The sequence below is a fragment of the Ochlerotatus camptorhynchus genome, unplaced genomic scaffold (genome assembly GCF_037179485.1).
Source record: "Ochlerotatus camptorhynchus isolate MF236.1 unplaced genomic scaffold, CSIRO-AGI_Acam_v1.1 ptg000063l, whole genome shotgun sequence".
NCBI classification, from domain to species: domain Eukaryota; kingdom Metazoa; phylum Arthropoda; class Insecta; order Diptera; family Culicidae; genus Ochlerotatus; species Ochlerotatus camptorhynchus.
In genome coordinates, this window is record NW_027040553.1 from 761,535 (window position 1) to 785,722 (window position 24,188).

Here is a 24,188-nt window from a genome sequence, read left to right on the forward strand (position 1 = left end):
ATTATTAAAATTATACAATAATATCAACAATCAATACGAAACTAACGATTTTAAATTGGCTCACTACTTGACTAGCCTATTGGTCCCAAGCAAACGATTAACGTTCGATTAAGTCGAAATTCTAGTACTACGCAATGTTTGTTTTGATTCGCTATGAAAGTTTGACAGATAAAATGAGGGGTTATTGGTTTTTCCTATGTTTCGAGGGGTGAATCGATTAGCTTGGGACCGAAGAGAGTACCAGAGCTGAGCCGAAAAGTTGAGCACGTTATTTCAGGACCTTCTAGTCTTAGAGTTACCTTTTTTTTAAGGCTTTATTAAAGAGATTTTTAGCCTTAGGCTAGTTCATCTCTAAAGAGTTACATCTATGATAATATTTTGTTTACGAATATGGTCAAAATTTCTATACTTCACATTGTTCTAATTTGAAATGCTTGTTGGTATTGGTGCATTTCGAATTTGGGTGTGGTTTGAACGGGTGTGGATTCAGCATCAACGGAAAAGCATTAACTTTCACTTTATTCTTCGCCACTATGGTTTTGCTGCTGTGTCACTTGGGTGTTTCTATAATTTAGATCAAACCGGGACAGAGTTTTTTTTTTAACTATGAGATTTTTAGCCATAGGCTAGTTCATCTCCAAAAGCCAGAACAGAGGGATTAGACCTAGGATTAGACTCAGTTTCGCACACATTAAAAACAAGCGCTTGGAAACCGATAGGTTTGTAATCAAGCTGGCATAAATTGACTATGATTGACCTTCTGAAGAGTTCTTCTACAGTTCAACCAACCATACCTTTTATACTTTTTGGTCATTTGGGAAATCAGATTTCGAAGAGACGTTCTATTTGAGGAAACAGAATTCGGGAAAAAGTCGTACAATCGTTTCGAAAGAGTACAAATCATAAATTAACCCTGATGTACTTTTAATGCAAAACAAATATTAAATCAAAGGTACAAGGCACAGTCCACACAACAAGACTGAATGCCATAAAATTGGACAGTAAATCACTCGCCACCAACGGTAGTTTCTGCATAATTCCAAACAAGTTCCCGGTGGTCACTAAAGGCAGCTGATGTGATACATTGATTTATTCCGACTGGAGTAGCGGCAGCTGCCGATTTGCCGGTGCCAAACTGAACGCCTCAAAATTGACTAAGTCATCGCCAGTGGAATTTGTTGTCGGATTTCGTAAATCAGATTCGAAATCTCGAAACTCTTGACCGCCCTTGATGCAGCCGGAAGCGTTGGAATCGTGGATTTAGCGTGCCCGTGAATTAAAGTCGTCGAAATCGTCCTTGGTGGAGGCGTCGGTGGACAGGTTCTGAACATGTCTTTCAGAATTTCATTGCTTGACTACTGATTCTCGCTAAACGTGCTGATGATTTCTTCAGGGTCGGTGATGCAGTGGGTCGACAAGTTGATGCCCAGATTGGCTGATTTGCTATCCTGATAGCCACCGTACTCACTGGAACCATCTCTACCGGTACCATACTGCATTCTACCAGTCTCATCCAACTTGTCCTTTCCGCCAGGTTATCATCGCTTTAGCGTTCAGCTCACGAATCTTGTGTCACTCTGTGTGTGAGGTACATGAATACGGGAATTAATATTCATAGATTCCTTTCCCCCACTGTTGACAGTATTTGTGATACTGTCATACAATGTTGGTACGATTGATGTGGAACATTGGCAACACGGCACAGAGGATGTGGTTACGAAAGCTCGTGCTTGTTCCATTCATTCAGCAGCAGACTCCAGGAAAGGTAAGTCCTATTTTGTGAGCCAATCAAATTCCTGTGCCGAGTGATTTCACAGTAATAACATAGAGGTAACTCTAAGACTAGAAGGTCCCGAAGAAACGTGCTCAACTTTTTGGCTCAGCTCTGGTACTCTCTTCGGTCCCAAGCTAATCGATTCACCCCTCGAAACATAGGAAAAACCAATAACCCCTCATTTTATCTGTCAAACTGTCATAGCGAATCAAAACAAACATTGCGTAGTACTAGAATTTCGATTAGAATGGGGTACGCTAATCGTTTGCTTGGGACCAATAGGCTAGTCAAGAAGTGAGCCAATTTAAAATCGTTAGTTTCGTATTGATTGTTGGTAATAAGGCATAATGGCGATTTCATCGATTCACGTAATTCATTGGGCATTTACATTGGCGATCCTGCCAGGAGAAATCGCATAATTAATTGTTTTTGTGAAATCACTCGGCACGGGAAAATATAATGGAAATTCAGTGTTAGTGACTAGTGACGCGCAATGAAAACCGTCCGAAAAAGATAATGGAAGCGCGTAAAGAAAACCGCTGACCAAATGACGTGTTAAGATAACCGTCGAGGGTGAAAAAGGTGTGTAAAGAAAACCACCTAGAAAGAAAGGCGTGTTGGGACAACCGCTCAGGTGAGTAACGAAAACCACCAGCATAAAATGGCGAGTTGAGACAACCGTCAGCGTAAAAATAAGAGGTGCGTTAGGAAAATCCTTGGTACAATAAATGGCGCACCGGGACGACCGCCAATGATTGAGTGCGTAATGAAAACCACAAATCAAACGAAAAAGATGGCGTGTTGGAAACCGTCATTGAGAGAAAGAGAAAGAGAAACGATGCGAGGTGCTTATTGGAAATGACCTATGAGAAAAGATAGTCGATTGTGACAATTGTATGCGAGAGATGTATACAGAAAACCGTCCTCATATAGAAACACCTGAGATACTCGATGATCGGAGGTATTCTGTTTTAGGAAATTTGTCTATTGGTTAGCAAGAGAAAAATTAATTGTGAGTGAGATTCTAAAAAGAGTCATGTTTTGTTTCCAATATTTTGCAGATTCGTTGAATTCTTCAGTATGTCAGCGGAAGGAAGATACGTTCGCATTAATCAGTTCAACGACGGCATTTGTGACGCTTCGGATAACGAGTCAGGCACAATGGAAGATTCGGAAGCCGGAAGATTTGTTCGTGCCCCGAAGTTTTATGACGACCAATGTGAAGAAGAAAACGATCAGTACGATCACTATGAAGTTACAGTAGATCCAAATCAAGAGAATGAAATGTTGAAACGACAGCTCGCCGATATGCAAAGGGTTCTCGACGAAATATCATCAATCCGTAAGAGTCCACAACAACAAAACGCCTAAGCTAACGCTGCTTAGGATAGCTGGAGCAGTTCCCGCACAATGCCATCGTCAATGTCTGAAAAAAGTGGTCCGAGCATCAGATGGGATCAAATGAAGCCGTTTCCCAAAGATGTACCAGCGAACAAGATGTGGGAGGAATGGTCAAAATATATCGAGAATTTTGAAATTGCTGCCTCTCTGTCCAATGCAAATGACCCCGTGCGGCAGTCACAGCTGCTTTTCCTATCTATTGGTGATCAATTACAGGGCATCGTTCGAGCAGCGAAACTTCGACCGGATCTAAACGACAAACAATGCTACAAAGTTTTCATTAAGAACATCGAGGACCACCTGCGATCCATGACTGATACCACTGCGGAGCATGAAGCTTTCTCGTGTATGCAGCAACGCAAAGAAGAGTCCGTGATGAACTTCCATGCCAGGCTCATGGAAAAAGTCCGAATGTGTCGATACAGTTCGAGCGATCAGGAACGTTTCGTGCGTGCTCCGCTTCTAAAAGGAATGATAAACCGTGAGCTAGCAAGAACTGCGAGAACATTCGACCACGAAACCAACTTTATCGTGCAGGCTGCAACACGGGACGAGGCATACCAGAGGGAAATTACACAATCAACGATTATGGAGGATGAATCTATCAACCAGGTGCATGGCCGCATGCCTAGAGCTATGAAACGTGAAAGGAATAGTGAGCCCAGTAGATCTCAGAACAAACAATTTCGTCCAGACAAGCCCAGGTTTAGTAGTCGCAGGGACCGATGTTCAAGATGTAACAAATGGATGCATCGTAACCGCCCTTGCCCGGCTCTAAAGCACAAGTGCAATAAATGTGGCAAAATTGGTCACTTTGCTGTAGTATGCAGATCCAGCCAAGTCAATTCAGTACAAGATTACAATCTAGCGCGGGAGGTGAAACCTGATACCACAGACAAACAGACGTAACTCTTCATTGTGTATCTTCGTTCGCGCATTTAACGGTTGATTTGAATATTATCAGTTCCGCGAACTACTCGCCGCAGCGCTGGCATCGGATCACTTTGACGTTTCTATACATTCTATATAACTTTTATGCAATATTGTTTGCGAGTTAGCGAGCAAGCTTGTTTTCCGCGAGAAGCCTGAAAGATGTCGCTACTGAGGTCCTATGTTTTGAGATACTATGTTTTCAAGAAAAACCTTTTCAAAGAGTTACGTCTGTTTGTCTGTGCTGATACTAAAGAGGAAGAGGTAAAGTGAATTTGTTTTGAATGATTTTAAATGTGCGAAATAAAAAAATCATCAGTTGAATTCGTAACAAGCCCTTATTCTTAAACTCTACCCTCTATTTTCCTCAACAGCTTAATGCACTTTCCCTTGAGGACGTGCTGATCGACTGTAGTCTGGGATCGTCCACCCCAATAAGGTTCTTGATTGATTCAGGGGCCGACGTCAACGTTGTAGGAGGTAGCGACTGGCAAAGCTTAAACATGGAGTATGAGTCTGGATTAGTTCAATTGGAACCCATCAAAATTAGTTCCGATAGAGCATTGCGAGCCTATGCAGCTAAAGCTCCAATGAAAATAGATTTCACGTTCAGATCAACCATATGCGCTTTGGATCGACAAACTCGGTAGTAGCATAGAGGTAACTCTAAGACCACTGGGTCCCGAAGAAAATCATTATTATTTTTGGCTCACTCAGTAGCAGAACAACTGTCCCAAGCAGTCCCAAGCTATTTCACTCACCCCTGCATGTTCTGCATGAATCCACACACCCCTGATGTTATCTGTCAAACTTTCATAGCGAATCAAAACAAACATAGTGTAGTAATAGAATTTCAACTAGAATAGGGTACGTTAATCGTTTGCTTGGGACCAATAGGCTACTAAAGTGGTGAGCCAATTTAAAATCGTTAGTTTCGTATTGATTGTTGGTAGTAGCAACAATCAATACGAAACTAACGATTTTAAATTGGCTCACCACTTTAGTAGCCTATTGGTCCCAAGCAAACGATTAACGTACCCTATTCTAGTTGAAATTCTATTACTACACTATGTTTGTTTTGATTCGCTATGAAAGTTTGACAGATAACATCAGGGGTGTGTGGATTCATGCAGAACATGCAGGGGTGAGTGAAATAGCTTGGGACTGCTTGGGACCGTTGTTCTGGTACTGAGTGAGCCAAAAATAATAATGATTTTCTTCGGCACCCAGTGGTCTTAGAGTTACCTCTATGGTAGTAGCAGATTTTTTGGTGGTGAATGATGGAAAGCGATCGCTGCTTGGTAGATCAACAGCAAGCGATTTGGAGCTGCTGTTTGTTGGGTTACAAGTGAACAAGTGTGAAATTGTTGACGGGAAAATATTTCCGAAAATGCCGGGAGTCAAAATTAAATTTAGTGTCGACAGAAGTATTCCTCCAACACGGAACGCGTACTATAACATACCGGCAGCTTACCGGGAAGGCGCTCGACGACGATTATTGGAAATGGAAGCTAGTGGCATAATTGAGAGAGTAACGACAGCACCGGAATGGATAAGCGGCATGTCTGCGGTATCTAAAGGAAAAGATGATTTCCGATTAGTCGTTAACATGAGAGCGCCGAATAGAGTCATCAAGCGGGAATATTTCCGTTTACCAGTTTTAGACGAGATGAAGATCAAATTACATGGAGCACGCTACTTCACAAAGTTAGATCTGAAAAGTGCCTATTATCATTTGGAATTGAGCAACGAGTCACGTGACTTAACAACGTTTTTGGCAGAGAATGGCATGTTTAGATTTACGCGATTAATGTTCGGTGTGAATTGCGCGCCGGAGATTTTTCAACGCGAAATGTCTCGGATACTGGAATGCGTTGAAAATAAGATAGTCTACATTGACGATGTATTGCTGTTTGCGAATAGTTTGGAGGAGCTGCACAAAATCGTTGCTCAAGTACTTCAGATCCTAAGGGATAATAATTTAACCCTTAATACTGAAAAATGTGAGTTCGATAAAATGGAAGTTACATTTCTCGGACATAAGTTAGATCATGTTTATTTGTTTATTTGTATTCCTCCATCTGACAAGGTTGTCTTAATGAAGTTGGACAGGGAAAAGCCAAATTGAGTCATGGTGAACTCAAATTGGCATAAAAACCCTGTTTCTTTTCTTAAATTAAGTACATAGAAACAGAAACTAAACATTAACAATTACACAGTTCACAGCAAAAACAATGCAAAATACAATAATTACTACAGTGTAAATTAAAAACGTTAAAATGCGGTCAGTGTCATAAAAGTGTGTCAGCAACAGTGCAGCATCGTCATTGATTGTCAAGTCCTCGTGGAAGGGTCGAAAGCAACCGGAAACAAAAATGAAAACAGGTAGCACAATTCATACAGTCATCAGGGGATGGACAGTCACTCACCTGCTCATAATCAATCCATGCACATAACAGCTTTACAATCGATTACTTAGGCGGCGTTGAAAAGTAGCTGCAGAAGCTTCAAAGTCGAAAAGCTCAGATACATCATTGAAGCGAGAGGCCATGAACCGTATTGGGTCGTGTTGCCCGTATCGACTGTTGCGGGATGCCAAATGCAGGAAGTTACGCCGACGAAGGGGGCGTTCAGGTACATAAACGTTGATATCGGCAAGAATGGCAGGTGCATCCACCTCACTAGTTAATACTTTGGCGACAAAAACCGCTTGCATGTCAGACCTTCGTTTCTCCAGTGTTTCAATTCCTAACAGCATGCATCGATGTTCGTAGGGAGGTAGATTTAGATGTTCACGCCAAGGTAGATAACGAAGAGCTAGGCGCACAAATTTTCTTTGAACCGATTCTATACGGTCAACCCATATACTGCTGTACGGACACCAAACTATTACAGCAGATTCAAGGATCGAGCGAACCAAGGCGCAGTACAGTGATTTCAGACACAGAGGGTCACGGAATCCATCGGCAAGTTTAAAGATAAATCCAAGCTGCCTATTCGCTTTTGAAATCACATCAGCATAATGTGTCCGGAGGTTAAGTTCAGAGTCCAATATCACACCAAGGTCTCTAACCTGATTCAGCCGTTCTAGATCATGACCAGCAAGACGATAGTGGAAGATGATCGGATGACGTTTTCTGGAAAACGAAATAGTGTTGCATTTCGTTACACACAGTTCCAGTAAGTTCCGTTTGCTCCAATCCTCAAATGACTCCAACAAACTCTGCAGGTAGGCACAGTCCTCGATGCATGTGATTACCATGTAAATCTTAACATCATCGGCGTAGAAAACACGATTTCCAGATGGTAAAACAAACGATGCATCATTAATGAAAAGCGAAAACAATAGGGGGCCTAGGTTGCTCCCTTGTGGAACTCCGGATACAATCGGGAAGGCGGGTGAATGTGAGGAGCCTAATTTAACTTTCATAGACCGTCCTGACAGGTATGATTCGAACCAACGAACAAAGGCGACGGATACTCCAAATTTCTCGAGTTTTCGAAGCAGAATAGCATGGTTCACTCGGTCGAATGCAGCTTTGAAATCAGTGTATATAGCATCTACTTGCATGCCAGCGTCCATCGATCGAATGCACAATGAAGTGAATTGAGTGAGGTTCGTTGTCACAGATCTTTTTGGAAAAAATCCATGCTGGGCACTAGAGATGTAATTCTTGCTAGCTTCGAACAAGGCATCGTTCACGATTATCTCAAAGAGTTTAGAGCAAGCATTCAACGACGTTATCCCGCGGTAATTGGAAATATCAGATGAAAATGGATTCCACATCGAGGAGGCAAAAATTGGAGCCATTAAGAAATTTCGGCAACCCACAACTACCTCAGAATTGCGAAGTTTTCTTGGGTTGGCATCATTCGTCAGCCCCTACATAAGAAATTTTGCCACGATATCAAATTCTTTGTGGTCAGTTATTGGATCTAAAACGTGGAACTGGGGTGAACAACAGGAAGAGGCTTATAAAGCATTGAAACAACAGATAATCCACTGCACTGTATCGTTAGGTTATTTTTCAGAGCACGAAGATACCATACTGTACACCGATGCTTCGCCAAATGCTCTAGGTGCAGTACTAGTGCAAAAAAGAACCGGAAAGAATCCACGTATAATCAGTTTCGCCTCGAAATCATTGACGGAAACCGAAAAAAAGTACGCTCAAAATCAACGAGAGGCACTTGGCTCAGTATGGGCGGTAGAACACTTCTCGTACTTCTTGCTGGGCCGACATTTTATTTTGCGTACCGATGCAAAGGGAGTTACCTTCATTTTTAACCGCTCACGAGAAAGTTCAAAAAGGGCTCTAACCAGAGCAGATGGGTGGGCATTAAGGCTGAGTCCATATAACTATACTGTTGAGTACGTTAAAGGTGGTGACAATATAGCAGACCCGTCATCCCGATTGTATAAAGGTAGAGATGAACCATTTGACGAGGAATCGAGCCTGTGAGAAGTCGCTCATATAGAAGCAAACGCAGTGGGTTTTGTAACCGAAAATGAAATCAAGGAGTGTACGACAAAGGATGAAATTCTTCAGCAGGTAATTATGCATGATTTTTTTTTTTATTTGTTAGATAATCTAAAAAGAAATACAATAAATAGGTCATAGAGGCTTTAGATTCAGGAAACTGGCCGAAGCACTTGAGTAGATTTCAAGCGGTATCTGATGATCTGCTCATGAAAGATGGGGTGCTAACGAAACTAGGCTGTGCTGTAGTCCCTGAGCAGCTACGTCATAAGACTCTTGAAGTGGCGCATATTGGGCATCCGTTAGCAGCGAAACTTAAAAGCATTCTCCGCGAACGAGTATGGTGGCCAGGCATGGCTACAGATGCTGATAAATGGGTGAAGTCATGTGAAACATGCGCCATAAATGGAAGGCCAGAGAAACCGACACCAATGCACCATTTATTTGCTCCGAAGTCAGTTTGGGAAACGATTGCGCTTGATTTTAATGGTCCTTATGCGAGATATGGAGGAATTTTGATTTTGGTGATAATAGATTATAGGTCGAGATACGCAATCGCAAGACCCATAAAATCGACAAGCTTCGAAAACACGAAAAATATTCTCGATGACGTGTTCAACACAGAAGGGTTTCCCGAAGCTATGAAATCGGACAACGGGCCGCCATTTAATGGAGAAGACTACAGAAATTACTGTAATGCTAGAGGAATTCGGACAATCTTCTCCACGCCGTTCTATCCGCAGCAAAACGGTTTAGTGGAAAACTTTATGAAAGTTGTGAACAAGGCGATGTCTACTGCACAGTCAAGCGGACGTGGTTTCAACGAAGAGCTACAGGCGGCTGTAAATGCTCATAATGCTGCAGCCCATACGGTTACAAGAATGCCCCCCGAAGAAGTTATGTACGGTAGACGAATCCGGCGAGGACTACCACTGATAACCCGTGGTAGAGCAGATATCAATGAGCACTTGTTGGACTCGAGAGATGCTGAAGCAAAACTTCATTCCAAAGCTCATGAGGATGCCCGACGAAGCGCTAAGCCATGTAAGGTCCACCCTGAAGACGAAGTTATATTGGAACGTCAATCGAAAGCGAAAGGAGATACGAGATTTGACAGAAAAAGATACACCGTGATCAAAGAAGATAATGGAAGCCTGCTCCTTAGCGACGAGCATGGCTGTCAGGTTCGCCGTCATGTTACGCAGACCAAAAAAGTACACCGCTGGAGGGATATTAATACCAAGAAACCACCGGAAGAAACAGCAACAAGTCAACCATGGAGAGAAAGGAAAACCCCGATCCATCTATCGGATTATGTGCAGCAAACCGAAGATATTCGGTAAATCACTACGATCGAGTCTACAATATAAAATAGGCATAAGAAAGGATTAAAAAGAGAATTTGACTAGTTTGATAAACTTGACTACGAATATTATTTTTTGCTCATTTACTCACAGTGAAGTTTATTCTGTTTAACTGTTTCGTATATACAGAGGTTCTTTTTTGAAAAGGTTTCGCAGGGTGTTTGGCAAGCTTTCAATGACGGGTCTAGGCCACAACTTTGATCCATTATCTAGGGATTGAAAGTGTTCCTCCATTCTGTGGTTAAATTGATGATCTTGAATACCTCTGGAGGTTGTGAATGTCAAAGATGGTTGATCCGTGAATGTGTTTTTCGGCTGCCGGTTTGATTCCGCTGTAGTTTTTCACCACGTAGAGGTCCACTCCTAGAAAACTGTCTTGAAAAACGGCTATTCCGATTGCGATGTCCGGTAAAAAAGAATGAAATTTCGTCGATGCCTACTGTGAGTCCGGGACCTGTGAGTGAGCGATGTGAAAAAACGTAACGCAGAAATAATGTGCACAACAGTTGCCGGGCAACATCAAGCGTTACGCCAACAGGTCTGTGCCATAAAAAAAGGGAGGTGACGAGTGTGTGACGAATCCGTCACGCGTTCCTAGAGCGAACACTGTTTCCATGTGTTCCACACATGGGGGTTTTTTTTCAGGGGAGAGGGAAGATGTGAGGTACATGAATACGGGAATTAATATTCATAGATTCCTTTCCCCCACTGATGACAGTATTTGTGATACTGTCATACAATGTTGGTACGATTGATGTGGAACATTGGCAACACGGCACAGAGGATGTGGCTACTAGAGTCGGTGTATAATGAGTCACGCCAAGAGTGAAGCCAAGTCTACCTATTGAACTGTCAAACCGGCTACCTATCGTGCAAAATAAATAAACATTACGATGCTATGAAAGGTCCACGAAAGGTATTGCAATAAAATATAAAATATAATCGAAGAAATGAGCATAAACACGCAGTGAGCGTTAAATTGTCATGCGATACGCTCGGTAATGATTAGTAATAAGAATTTCTACTATTTTTTGTCAAGATAATTTGACAAAATCACTGATATAATGATTTACTCCAGCCGCAATATTTTTTCTCTCGCTAGAAGTCATTTGAAGTTGTTGTAGAAGTCTTCTGTTGCCAAGTGAAAAGAATGGGAATCTTCCGAAAACCGTGATGCGAGTTCAACTGTTTTTCTCTTGGCGTGACTCATTATACACCGACTCTAGTGGCTACGAAAGCTCGTGCTTGTTCCATTCATTCAGCAGCAGACTCCAGGAAAGGTACACAGCAAAAAAAGTTGTTGAATATTACATCGAAACTGCTGCAACCAGGTCAATCCATCGGTTGTGTAATATCACATTGTACGATGTACATCGATTTTGCGAACAAAATTACATCCATTGATGTAATATTGTATCTGCTATTTGCTATTACATCATTATTTCATACATCAGCTTGAATTACGTTGATCGATATTACATTTTTTTTTGCTGTGTAAGTCCTATTTTGTGAGCCAATCAAATTCCTGTGCCGAGTGATTTCACAGTAATAAGGCATAATGGCGATTTCATCGATTCACGTAATTCATTGGGCATTTATACTGTGAATCCTTGGTTTTTGCCTTTTTCATCCAATAAGGTATAATTCTCCAACGACCGCAGATCGTAGATGTAATCCTGCAAATGTGTTCCATTGATTTTGTAAATTTACGTTAATGATTGGTTAATAATGTTAGTAACGTTTGAAATTGAGATGGACCAACAATGGTCTTAGTCGAACCACAAACGAAGTGACAGACGGAGCGGCTCGAAAACTTTGGTGACTACCCAACTAACAATTTTCCCAATGTAAACGCTTTACTCATTTCATTTATACAGCCTCAAGCTGTATTCAAACGTTATACGATATGATGTTATTAAATCAATTGATTTAGAGCGTGCAAATTACACTTATTCAGTTTGTTATTGGATTAAACTTCTCGTGTGGAATCAGGAAGACAGTCAACGTTTATAAACCTTTTAAATAGTAAATAAATCAGATCAGAGCAAACAACGGAATGAAGGCGCATCTATCGCTCTCAATGAGGTTTTTTTCAGCACATAATTCGACATCCCGTTTTATTCAGCATTGTACCAACAATCAATACGAAACTAACGATTTAAAATTGGCTCACCACTTTAGTAGCCTATTGGTCCCAAGAAAACGATTAACGTACCCTATTCTAGTACTACGCAATGTTTGTTTTGATTCGCTATGAAAGTTTGACAGATAAAATGAGGGGTTATTGGTTTTCCCTATGTTTCAAGGGGTGATTCGACAAGCTTGGGACCGAAGATAGTACCAGAGGTGAGCCAAAAAGTTGAGCACGTTTCTTTGGGACCTACTTGTCTTAGAGTTACCTCTATGATTGTACACTGTTATCAAATATATCATATTAACAATCTCGTTAACAATATGATCCATTCATGCCTTTTCCAAATGTTGCAATGGCGACCCGCAAAATATTGCTTCACGCACCATCTAGCATTGAAAAAGGTCAGCAACAATCATTCAATTACAATCGAGGGGTGCGAATATAGCACTTATTACAAAAGTAAGAGTCAAATTATTTTCATTAATTAAGCCTGGTACGCAGCTGAAAAGTAATGACGTTTTTACGTGCTACGGGATAGGACACGGAATGCTAAAGAAATTATTTTCCTTTAGCATTTCTTGACCCAGTACGCAGTTCAAAAGAAATCAGTAAAGGAAAGATCGATTACATTAGTATCGTGATCGACATGAAGGTGGCGCATTCTGAATGCAATTTCACTTTCCTTGCGGAATAATGGTCTGATCAATTATTCCGTTAGGTAATGTTGGCGTTTATTGCAAAACTGATGTTTTGGATGCATTTAAACAACATAAACACTAATAAGTGTTGATTTTACAATTTGACGACATCTCCCTATAATCTCAAAATTTAGCAGCCTATAGCTGTCAAATTTTCTTTTGGGAAAAATCCTCAAAAATTACTTTTCCGTTTTCTTTTCAGCTGCGTACCAGGCTTTACATTGTGTATATTACTTTAAAATTTGTCTGACATGTCACTGTTGTCATCAAATAAAATAAAATGCTGAAATACATTCATTTGTAATATTAAACAAATTTTCATTTGGTTTACCCCTCGTGATGATAAACAAATACATTGGTAGCCTTTTTTTGTCACAGAGGTGCTTTCATCGCTAAAAATTCAGTTCGCCAGCTAAGCGAAGGAGTGGATCATATCACCGGAACTTGATTTACTCAACACGCACCATGCTATAAAATGATGGTAGATGGTCTTCAAAGTGATAACAAGATGACAAATCATCTTTATTTTGAGTAATTGAGCAATTTACTTCTGTTTACCATCATATGTACGATGCAGCATTGATGGAGCCGTGAAATGAAATGAATATATCTTATGAAAGTTCACCTGGAAAAATCAAAGATGCACATCAGTCTGATCGTAAAACGTTTTCTTCTTCAATTCGAATGTTATATTGGAAGGATTTCACGCAGGCTTGATGAAAGTTATGATTTAATGCTAATTTTCACGAATTTTATATGCAGTCTGTCAACATTATCATCATCATCCAGTGGCGACATCTGCGTTGAGCTTTTGCGGCAATCTTCCAATTTCCGTATTAGGTTTTGCACCGTCGGGGTTAACCTCAATCTGATGACAGTTCAGTGGTACTGTTTACGTGGACTTAGTCGATTTTTTCTTGAGTGGATTTTCTCGATAATTTTTCGGACTGCAGTGAGATGTAAACCACACTTCTGCAATGTCCATGAGCAACATCATTTCTACGCGCTGTTCCTCGACAATTTTCAAGTTGAAATTCGGAAATTTAAGAATATTTTTTTTTCGAAAAAACGACTAAGTGCTTGTAAACAGTACCACTGAACTGTCAAAAAGGTTCAGCCGGCTAACACTGAGTTCATTCGTGACGTCACGCTGCAGAACCTAATTCAATAGTTTGTCGTACTGAAAAGTTTCATTGAGAAGAGCTGAACGTTCGGTATTTTATGTGATTTACAGTTCGAAAACACTGTGAAAAAATACCGAACGGGGAAGCCGTGATTAAGTGTGTCCGTAAGTCCGCAGTAAATCAAAAAATCCGTAGATCTACGAATAAACCCGTACAACTGACCACACTGTGAGCCGGGTTTCTCAGGTTTCTCTCGATCTCGTTTCGCTCTCACTCTCTTTCACCAAACTCTTGCGCGCTTGCGAGCGACAGCGAGCGAAATCACAATCCTTCAGTTCAGTCCTGAACGGGCCCTCGATCGTTTCGGTTTTATTTGATCGCGCCGTGTTTTGAGTACAGTCGTTTGCTTATATCCATTGTTTACAGTCAGCTGTTTGTGTAATTATTATTGTTATTAGCGGGTACCGCGACCGATAGTGCATCGATGTTTGTGTTTTGTTAACACACATTTCGCAAGTGTACCTCCGAGTGGTACCTTCTCGTCGACAACGCGATAGTGAGTAAACACACAGGCAATCGTCGTTCGTTTGTAATGATGATAATCACCCGTGGCTTGGATGCGAAAAAATAATACAAGCGAAGGACCTGCTAAGCGACGCAATGAGTTAGTAAACAGTAGAACATTGTTATGCAAGTGCTCACTTGTTTTATAGTGAGTGAGGAGTGGCTGGTACGATTTTAGTAGCAAGCAATGTTTTCTGTGTGTATGCTTTGATAACAGACGTCCGAAGCGAAGGAGGTCATTGGTGCGTGTCCCGAGGGTTGTAGATTGTACTATAAGATTCGCCAGTAGGTGGTTTCACAGCTGTAAATGGTCGAGTGAAGGAGATCCGATTACCGAAAATTTAGTTAAGTACGGATCACAAACAGAGCCAGCGGAGTAATATGTAGGTATAGATTGTGCAATGATCGTGTTCTCTGGAAGTGGTTGCGAGTTGCGATTGCGAATGGATTGTGTCGGAGAAGGGAACGGCAGAACGTTCTTCAATTGAGCAATATTAAGTAGAACAAATTAAACCGTTGTTGACGGCCGGGCAGCGCGCGCCCGGAGAAGAAATTTAAAGGTCAATTCCGCTAATAGAATAAGTGACTTTGCGCTTAATTAGTGCGATCGCGTTGGCCTACCGAGACGAGACTCTCGATCGCGCATAGTGGGCCTCCTCTGTGTGTGGTATATCGATTGGTAATGGCGGGGATGATTTTCACCAGATGCACTTGGCAGTGAATGGTATTATATATAACAGTTGTGGCTTTTTTTTTAGCTTCGAGAAGACGAGTTGCCAAGAGGTTACAAAAGTTTAGAAAAAGTTAAAATTTGAGCTTCCCATAAACGCATGGAATCAAAATCAGTGAGTCGGTTCAGAAGCTAAAACGAAAAACCGAATAAAATACCTGGAATTAACAGTCATTACAGAGCGAAACAAAAATAAAACGTACAAGTTAAGGCCCCCCAAAAAAGAAGCCGAATAATCGGTCTGGGAAGAAGCGGACGAAACGCGTTGATACCTACCAGTCTTCCACGCCCGGTAGTTTCGTTGTTGTTGTTGAAGAGAGTCGCGCCGGATCAATTTGTGCGATGATCGCCTTTACGTACGGATTCAAAGTGCACCAAACACCTTCGACACCAGCAGAAGAAGCAGCAGCGGCAGCACCCGGGGAGTGAAGTGAGTGCGTGGGAAGAAGAAAGAAAATCATTTCCTTACCACCTCGGTAGAAGATCGTAAAACGTAGAATCTCACCCAGCAGCTCTCGGGTGGGGAAAAAGTGAAAGAAGGAAACGATTATTATCGTGCTCCAGGTGGAGGAAGTGTGGGTGTGGGTGGGAGACCGGGCATCGATCGAGGTGAAGTAATTACCCCCGAAATACTGAAGGTGGAGCGGTGGTTGAACCGAAGTAAATCCGCCGCTGGAAGAAAGCAACCTCGAGCCGGGGGGAAAAAAATAGTGGAAGCTGCCGCCTCTTATAACGGTGGCAACATTGATCCAGTTGGAGTGGAACAAAAAACTGCAACAACAGCCACATACGTCACACGGTCAAGCGCAACCAGAAGGATGGGTATGTTGGTTCTGGGGGCCTTGGTCTGGTGCCAGATGGTGCTGCTGGCCGGTACCGTTTCCGGGAACCATCACAACACGTCGCAATCGAGAGGTAAGTTTTTATTTAGAATGTAGTTTTGTTTTGGTTCAGCTTTTTCGGGGGGTAATTGCGGCCGACCGCAGCAAGGCAGTGTTATTTAAATTTGGAGCTACACACGGGCTTGCTGCTTTGGGGCTTGGGGATTTCGGAGTAATTAAAGGCCGTCGGAACGTGCAAATGCTAAATAGAAAGGCTAATCTATTTTCTTGGCTGTTATTTAAGGGCCAATATGCCAAATGTAAGCATTTGGTGAATTTTCACTTAAATTTGACAGATGGCAAATTTTCAAATAACTCTTTTATTCCACCAGACTTATTTCTGACCGACGAGGAATCAATTTTGACAAACCCCTTCTCGAAAGTCGGCCAGAGGTATTCGAAAGGAGTATCTCAAAGGGGCCTCCCTTAGTTCAGTCGGTAAAGGTGCAGCTACAAAGCAAGACCATGCTGGAGGTGACAGGGTTCGATTCCCGGTCCGGTCTAGGAATTTTTCGGGTTGGAAAATTTCTCGACTCCCTGGCCATAGAGTATGATCGTACTTGCCAAACATTATACTAATGCAAAAATGGTAGCAGGCATCTAAAGCTTTCAATTAATAACTGTGAAAGTGCATCTAGAACACTAAGTTGAGAGCACGAAATAAGCTAATATGCCATAAGCAAAGAGGAAGGAAGGAAGGATCTCAAAGGAGGAACAGCAACAAAAATTATAAGGAAATTTCCACCGACGCTTTGAGGTAAATTTCAAAAGAATACTTAGTTGCATGGCTATAATTTTAGAGAACTCAAACATGAATTCCTTGGGAATTCTGAGAAGCGTATCTAAGAGTTTACGAAACTACTCCGAAAAAATTCTGAGTGTAATTTAGAGGAAAATCTGAAGATAATTCCAGGGGAATTTCAGCAGATTAAATAGTTAATACTGAAGATAATTTGAAGAATTCCTAGGTAATAAATACAGTGAACCCAATTTAGAATTTTAAGAGAATTGCAAATTGAATCAGGGAATACCAGAGCGAGTTCTAAGATACACTTTTAGGAAATTTTGAGATGATTCTAAGGAAATACTTGAACCAATTCTACAGAAATCCTGTGAAGAGTTCCAAGGGTATCAAGATGATCCACCTAGAATTTTTTTCGAGATTCATTCGGCACGTCCACGGCCACGCCCGAATGCTGGTCAAGAAAGGAATGTATGATTACGTAATACTCGCTTTAATGAAAGCCGAGAACACATCTGCACTTCCACGAGAAATCACTGGGATGTTGGATAGAAGGGTTGGGATTGCAGCTGGATTAGTTTTGGTAAACGGCATGCTGAATTGGTGTCCTAACGATTCAATAGCGCGAAGGAGCTTGGGTTCGAACCCACGGTCTTTCCTAAAACACGAATATTATTTATTTTACGTACTCGTTCCTCTAACCGATATTCATTACGCTTTATCTAATAATGTGAGGGAGCTTGAGATTGAACCCAAGATTTTCTGCTCAGTAGGCAAAATTGGTCGCCACTAGGCCACCGAGCTCCTTATATCACAAAACAATTACGATCAAGTTCCCGTTCTACTTGCTGTCACTAGATTTCGATCCCGGCGACAACCTCACCGACGACAACAATTGCTCTTGAGAAGGATTTGATATGGATGTCCGATCAACATGTTAGCGTTAGCGTTAGCGTTGTTACGGTATACTTCGTAGATTGGATACTAGTGGCACTTAGGTCTCTTTTGAATTTCTCAGTCAGACTGCTTTCAGGAATAATGATGGGGAGTAAACATTATTTCCAATCTAAACAAGACTACCAAAAGCATGACTGTCGCTCGTCTATCTTTGAAAACTTCATGTGAATTTCCGTTTTTTTTTAACAATTTCGTTGTTTACCGTATGCGTGATAATGTTTGCACCATCGTACAAATAATGTTCCCGTTTCACCTATGCATACAATGGGGCTTATTACGGATGTCACAGGACACGTCACCATTTGATTTGTACGGCAATCACGGATCTCATTCTGAGTATCACTTCCTTATCACCTTGTAGTGACACCCGTAATAAGGCCCAATGCCTTGGTTTTCTTTGCATGCACGTAACCTATAGCTTATACCGTAGTAGGCTGTGTATAAAAGAAAATGATTTACTTAGTTTGACAGTTGCACCATGGCGAAGTTGCAGCGTATTCGTGATTTGTCCCACGCGCAAATGTCGCAAAAAGACATTTCAATCGCCGTGGGAGTGTTCCGGTGGACCGTCAAAAGGGTTTTAGACCGAGAAAAGAAAGGACAACTATCCGCCAAGGTGGCCACAGGTCGTCCGAGGTCAGCTGTCAGTCTGCTATCAAAAGGAAGATTCGGGTGAATCCAGTGCGTTCAATAAGGAAAATGGCAAAGGAACTCGGGATCAGTGACTTTACGGCACGGAAGATCGTAAAGGAAGATTGCGGGGCGAAGTCGAGGGCACGGAAAAAAACTCACATGATTACCAACCGCATCCGGGAGCTACGAGTCGAACGATGCAAGAAAATCTTGAACTTCCTTAAGCGAAAAAATCCGGTAATCCTGTTCACCGACGAGAGCATGTTTACCGTCGATCCTGTATCAAATTCCAGAACCGACCGGTATATTAGTTCGCTTCCGGTAAAAGACGTGGCCGACGAACTCAAGATCGTGTATCTCACCAAACATCCTGCTAGCGTTATGGTGTTGGTAAAAAAATGGACGCGGTGTTCATTCCAGAAGGCGACAAGGTCAACACGGAGGTCTACATCGGGATTTTAAGTAAGTATGTTCTTCCGTGGATGAAAGAACAGTAAGGTCCGAAGCCAAATGTTGTGTTTCAACAAGATGGTTGCAGGAACATCCTCCATTCTGGGCGAAGGATATGTGGCCGCCATCCAGCCCCGATCTTAATCCGCTGGATTACTCAATATGGCGCGTCATGATGGTCAAGGCCTGTTCTAAAGGCCACCCGAGTACAGCAAGCCTCAGACAAACTTTGACCCGTACCTGGAGAGAAATGGATCTAGACTACATTATTAAAACCTGCCGTACATTCCGGAAGCGTGTGGAGGCCGTAATTGCAGCAAGTGGAAGCTCGATCGATGATTAACATAGTTTAAGAGTCTGAGAAACATTCCCCCTTTGAATATATAAAAAACAAAAAACTCAAAAAAGAAATTTTTGAGAATTTTTGTAATTTGGCATTGCTCAATGGTGCAAACATTATCACGCATACGGTATGTCGAATATTGCTCAAACTTAAACAAGGGCCCACTGAATTAGCGACACCCTCATAAGTACTACGGAGTTGGCGAATCGGGTAGGGTATTAGGTCAAGATACGCCTCAAGCTGGCGATACGACCAAAAGCATGTGATTGTTTTTTTTAGGAACATGAGAATACACCCACGATCTTCTGCTCAGTAAGCAAATGCGACAGCCGCTGAGCTAACCGAGTTCTTCAATTTGTTTTCTTAGTACTGTATAAGTGAAATTGATATGAAACATAATGTTACGAACTAATTAAATAATAAGGAAGGAAGGATCCTTGAAGCTGCCGGATGCAGTTCAGAAAAGTTACTTTGATCTTAACTAAGGAATACCGCTATCCATGGCCAGCCCTCGGAAAGAAATGCATCGGCATCTCTCAGTATCACTATAAGCCCCCGGACGTTGGCCTGCCGGATTCGCACCATCGCGATCAGCTTGGGTTCTTCTTTGCCCATCAGCTCCCAACAAACACCGCTCCTGGATCTATTTCGATCCCGTCCATGAGAAATTATGAACAATCTGAAGTTTGCTTAAACATAGTTAAAGCAGCAAAATAAAAACGTGTCACCTCTAGATAGAGCTGGAATTAGGGCGTAATAGCCTTTGTAAACAATGACTTCTCTTGTTGATTTCTTGGAATTCAAGCTACGCCTACACAAACCAAGATATCCATCGGGTAGGAGAAGTCTTCCTTTAGTCGATGGTGATGTTCTCTGAAGTCAGGGAGAGCCATGACTTCCGAGAAATCATCGAGAGAAGTCATTGTTTACAAAACTGTTACGCCCTAATTCCAGCTCAATCTAGAACTTTCCAGCGCGACCTACTTTGATCTATGGACCTTGAGAAGCTTTCAAGATTCTAACGCATTGTTACTTTAGACATAGTAATTTATTTGGTAAATTGTCCTTAGTAAAACTAATGACTGACTCCTGGAGCTTACTAAATTTCCCTTAGTTTGAAATATTACCAGTTCATTCAAGATTTTGTATTCTCTTACGCTCTGTCTACACCCTTGGTTACACGTGTTTGTTATTGATATAAAATTTTGGAAAAACATAATAAATGGTGTCCCACATCAAATTGCATCACGGAAAAAAAGGCTGTAGAAAATTACCCATTGGGTCTCTTGAAAATTTGGGTAGAAGTAGTTTAGAGTGACTTACGTCAAGGCGGACTTACGGCAGCTTCCGGGGCTACTGTTCTCCACCGCCCAGCACATGTTTGATGTTCCGGAGGAAGTAAGGAAGTAGAAACTTTCAAAGTTTTCCAAGAAATACATTATTTGGCAAGCGATCTGCTTATGTGGCAAACGGAGTGCGCCGTTCGTGAATACCGGGGCTGTAAACGGGAAGATCTACCTCAAGGAGTGTCTACAGAAGCGTCTGCTTCCTTTGTTGAAGCAACACGAGGGCCCTACGATATTCTGGCCGGATTTAAGCTTCGTTCCACTATTCAAATGTTGTCCTGGAGTGATACGAAGCCAACGGGGTCACTTTCGTACCCAAGGACATGAATCCCGCCAACGCACCATGACAATTAGTTTTAAAGAAACAGCTTTACAATAAAATTAATTAAATGTTGATGGCGTCGCGTGCCTCATTTGTTTACCTGTGCACCAAGCTTTGTTCGTTATTGTTTACCACCACATGTTAGTTTTTGTTTTATTTTTCAATGCTCCATGAATTCGAGGGACATATTCTCCATCACTATATTAATCACTACCTAACGTAACATTTGAAGAACCTATCATCTTGTATAAACAAAACTTTTATGGCCCTTTTCGCGCTAACCGAAGTTGGAGGAATTGGAAAACTTAACTAATTCCAGCTGAACATTGTATTAGGTTCTAAGTAATATTTATCGATTCCCTTCGTCGACTTTCTATTTCGTTAATAACTTGAGCACATAACCATTTCTTGTTGTGTTTTGTCGTTTTAGATGCTATATAAAAGCTTCTTTTATCGATCTGTGTGCTGAAAATACTTGGGAATGTATTTACATGGCCGTGGAGATACAAAGAGAAAGTCGACGGAGAGAATCTGTCAATCTTACTTAGGATGCAATGTTCAGCTTGAATTCTCGGTTTTATCAAAAGGCTAACTCTTTCGACTGAAGTTTAATAAAGAATATCCGTCAAACACTTCCGAAAACATTTTTTGATACAAAACAAAGCCAAAATCTAGAGAAAATTCATAGTCCCCTTGGTAGCGAACTTGAATTAATCAACTCTTTATCCATCAGAACAACACTATCAGAATGAACCAGGGGAAGCTCATAAGTTTTGACAGGCGCACCGGCGCAACTATCGAAAATTGAGAGCAGCGTTGCCAGATTGTTTTCATGATTATCGGTATCAAATGATTAAAAACTCGGTATTTATCGGTATTCACTATTTTAATTACTTTTTTTTTCAAACTTTTGAACTACAATCGAAAGATGTTCTTTCCATGTAAGTCAGAAGAAACTTCTGGGAAATATTTGAATTAGTCTCTTAATGGTACCGAAAAAACTTCCAGAGGAAGAATAAAGAAGATCTTGTGGAGAAACTTTGAAGGAAGTTCAAAAAATATCTAAAAAACATCCGATGGGGATCTTCCAAGACAAATATTAAGAAACTTCTGACTAAAAATTTAAGAAACTTTTGGAACAAATCCAGAAGCCAGAAAAGTTTGGAAATCGGAAGCCAATCCCGGAGGAGCCATTTCCAGAGGAAGTAAGGAGAAGCTCAGAAAAACATTCCAATAAGTCGGAAAAAAAAACCTACGGAGAGTGATTTATGGAGAAACTTCCAGAGGAAGACGAAAGAAACTGCTGGGAGAACTCGATAGATACATCCGGTAGAACTTTAATTGAACTTCTTGGAGAAGACGGAAGAAACTTCCAGGAGACACTGGGAAAAACTTCCTAAGGTAGATTACGGAACAGTCGAAAGATACTTCAAAGAGAAGATGGGAAAATAGCTGGAAGAAATTGATTTCTGGGGAATAGGACAATATTTCCCGAAGTTCGTCACATGCTCTATTGATCCTGCAATTTTCCTGATATTTATAAAATATCCCTGAAATGCATACAATATTCATGCAGTTTTCGGAACATTCCTGAATTTCACTTCGGAATATCCCATAATTCTTTGGAACTCCTTGAAAGTTCTTGCAATTTTCCTAAAGTTACTGGGGCTGTTTTGAAGTTCTCTGATCATCTTCAAAGTACTCGTAACTTCCCTAATTATCATGGAACTGCCGGCAAATCTCTTAGCTTCTTTAAAAGTCCCTGAAGCTTCTTTATCGCTTTCAATTTTTTTTTCTTCAAATTAATGAACATCAGCATTAAAGTTCTCTTCCCTTAAAATGTACTCACAATTTTCTTATGTTCATGTAACTTCCCTTACGTTTTTCAAAATTTTCATGAACCTCTCGGATCTTAACTGAAGATTTCGGAAATTCCCTGAGTTTCTCGGAACTCATTTAAAGGTTCAGAAATTTCCTTAAATTTATATGTCCTAATGCTTCCCTAAAGATATCTCAATTCTCCTGAAACAAATGAAACTATCCTGAAAACTATTAAATTTCTTTGAAGTTCTTTGGGCTTGTGAAGTTTCCAAAATATTTCAGTTTACTTAAGTTCATTGGAGTTCTCTGGATTTTCCACAAATTCCCGGGTTCTCGGATTTGAACAGAAGTTAATGCAACTGTCCTTAATTGATCGGAACCTACCCAAAAGTTCAAACTATTCTTAAGTTTCAGAACTTCTGAAGAGTTCCTGAAGTTTTCCTGAAATTAATGGAACCGCAACCTGAAACTAATGAAATTCCGGGGAAGCTGAAAAAACTGACGGGAGGAGACGGAAGAACCTATCGAACGAAGCCAGAAGAAGCTTCCAAGGGAAGTCGAAACAGCTTTCCGGAAGGAATCGGAAAATACGGAAATTCCTAGGGAAAGTTGGAAGACACTTCGAAGGGAAGATTAAAGAAATTTCAGGAAGTTCAAAAATTAACTTTTTTATGGACCTATTTTTCCACTGAATAAAAGTATTTCCCGATTTCCAGAAATTACCATCAGCTGTTTCTTGACTCCTTGGTAACCAAAAACTGCGATAAAATGGAGGCATTAGTCGAAAGAGTATCAAACATAAGACAGTTTTGAAGATGATTTTTTTTAGCGCAGGCTTAAACATTTTAATTTTCAAAAAGATAAAAGTCTCTCACAATAGTTTCCTCTGACAATTCAGCGCGGGCAGGCAGTGATCATTTTGATTATTAATAATAAAAAATCGGTATAAATCGGTATTATAACTCAAAAATCGGTATTCTGAGAAACCTAATCTGTATATCGGTATCAAGTTTGAAAATCGGTATATCTGGCAACGCTGATTGAGAGATTCACAACTGACAAAAGAGTGAGAGCGGGCTTTTGCGCTCTCTTTCTCCATTACTCTCTTTGTCTGCAATCAGATATCCAAGTGCACAGCGAGAAATGTACACTTTGGGCACCCATACATCACAAATGTTCTTCTAATTTAAACTCAATTCAAATCGGTCTGCAAGTATGATAACGTCCAAAGCGTACCAGACAGCTGTTTCCGTGTTGCTCCCGTTTGACGCGTGACTGCTGAAACTTCAATTACAACCAGTGGTGCAAACCGCCATGTATTGTGGAAAATTTGTGGTATGTTTCAAGAGGTGATAGAAGGTCTGTTTAGCTTTCATCAGGCATTTGGCCATTCACAAACTTGCCACCCGTCACCCAAAAAAGCTCGCTTTTAGGTGCACTATTTAACGAGTTTTGTCATGGTAGTGATATCGACATGCTTAGAAATCAATGCA

At 41.1% G+C, this 24,188-nt stretch overlaps 2 protein-coding genes across 2 annotated transcripts in view; one reads left to right on the forward strand and one right to left on the reverse strand.

The window, feature by feature from the left end:
* PGS1 (Phosphatidylglycerophosphate synthase 1) overlaps positions 1 to 24,188 on the reverse strand; it is a 108,114-nt gene that overhangs the window by 17,031 nt on the left and 66,895 nt on the right. The gene's annotated exons all lie outside the window — the stretch shown is intronic.
* The window catches only part of T48 (FU domain-containing protein T48), a 161,814-nt gene continuing 151,920 nt past the window's right edge, over positions 14,295 to 24,188 (forward strand). The window contains exon 1 of the mRNA XM_065216498.1: positions 14,295 to 16,115. Coding sequence (XP_065072570.1) covers positions 16,019 to 16,115 — 97 coding nt within the window. The 5' untranslated portion in view covers positions 14,295 to 16,018. The remainder of the gene's footprint in view (positions 16,116 to 24,188) is intronic.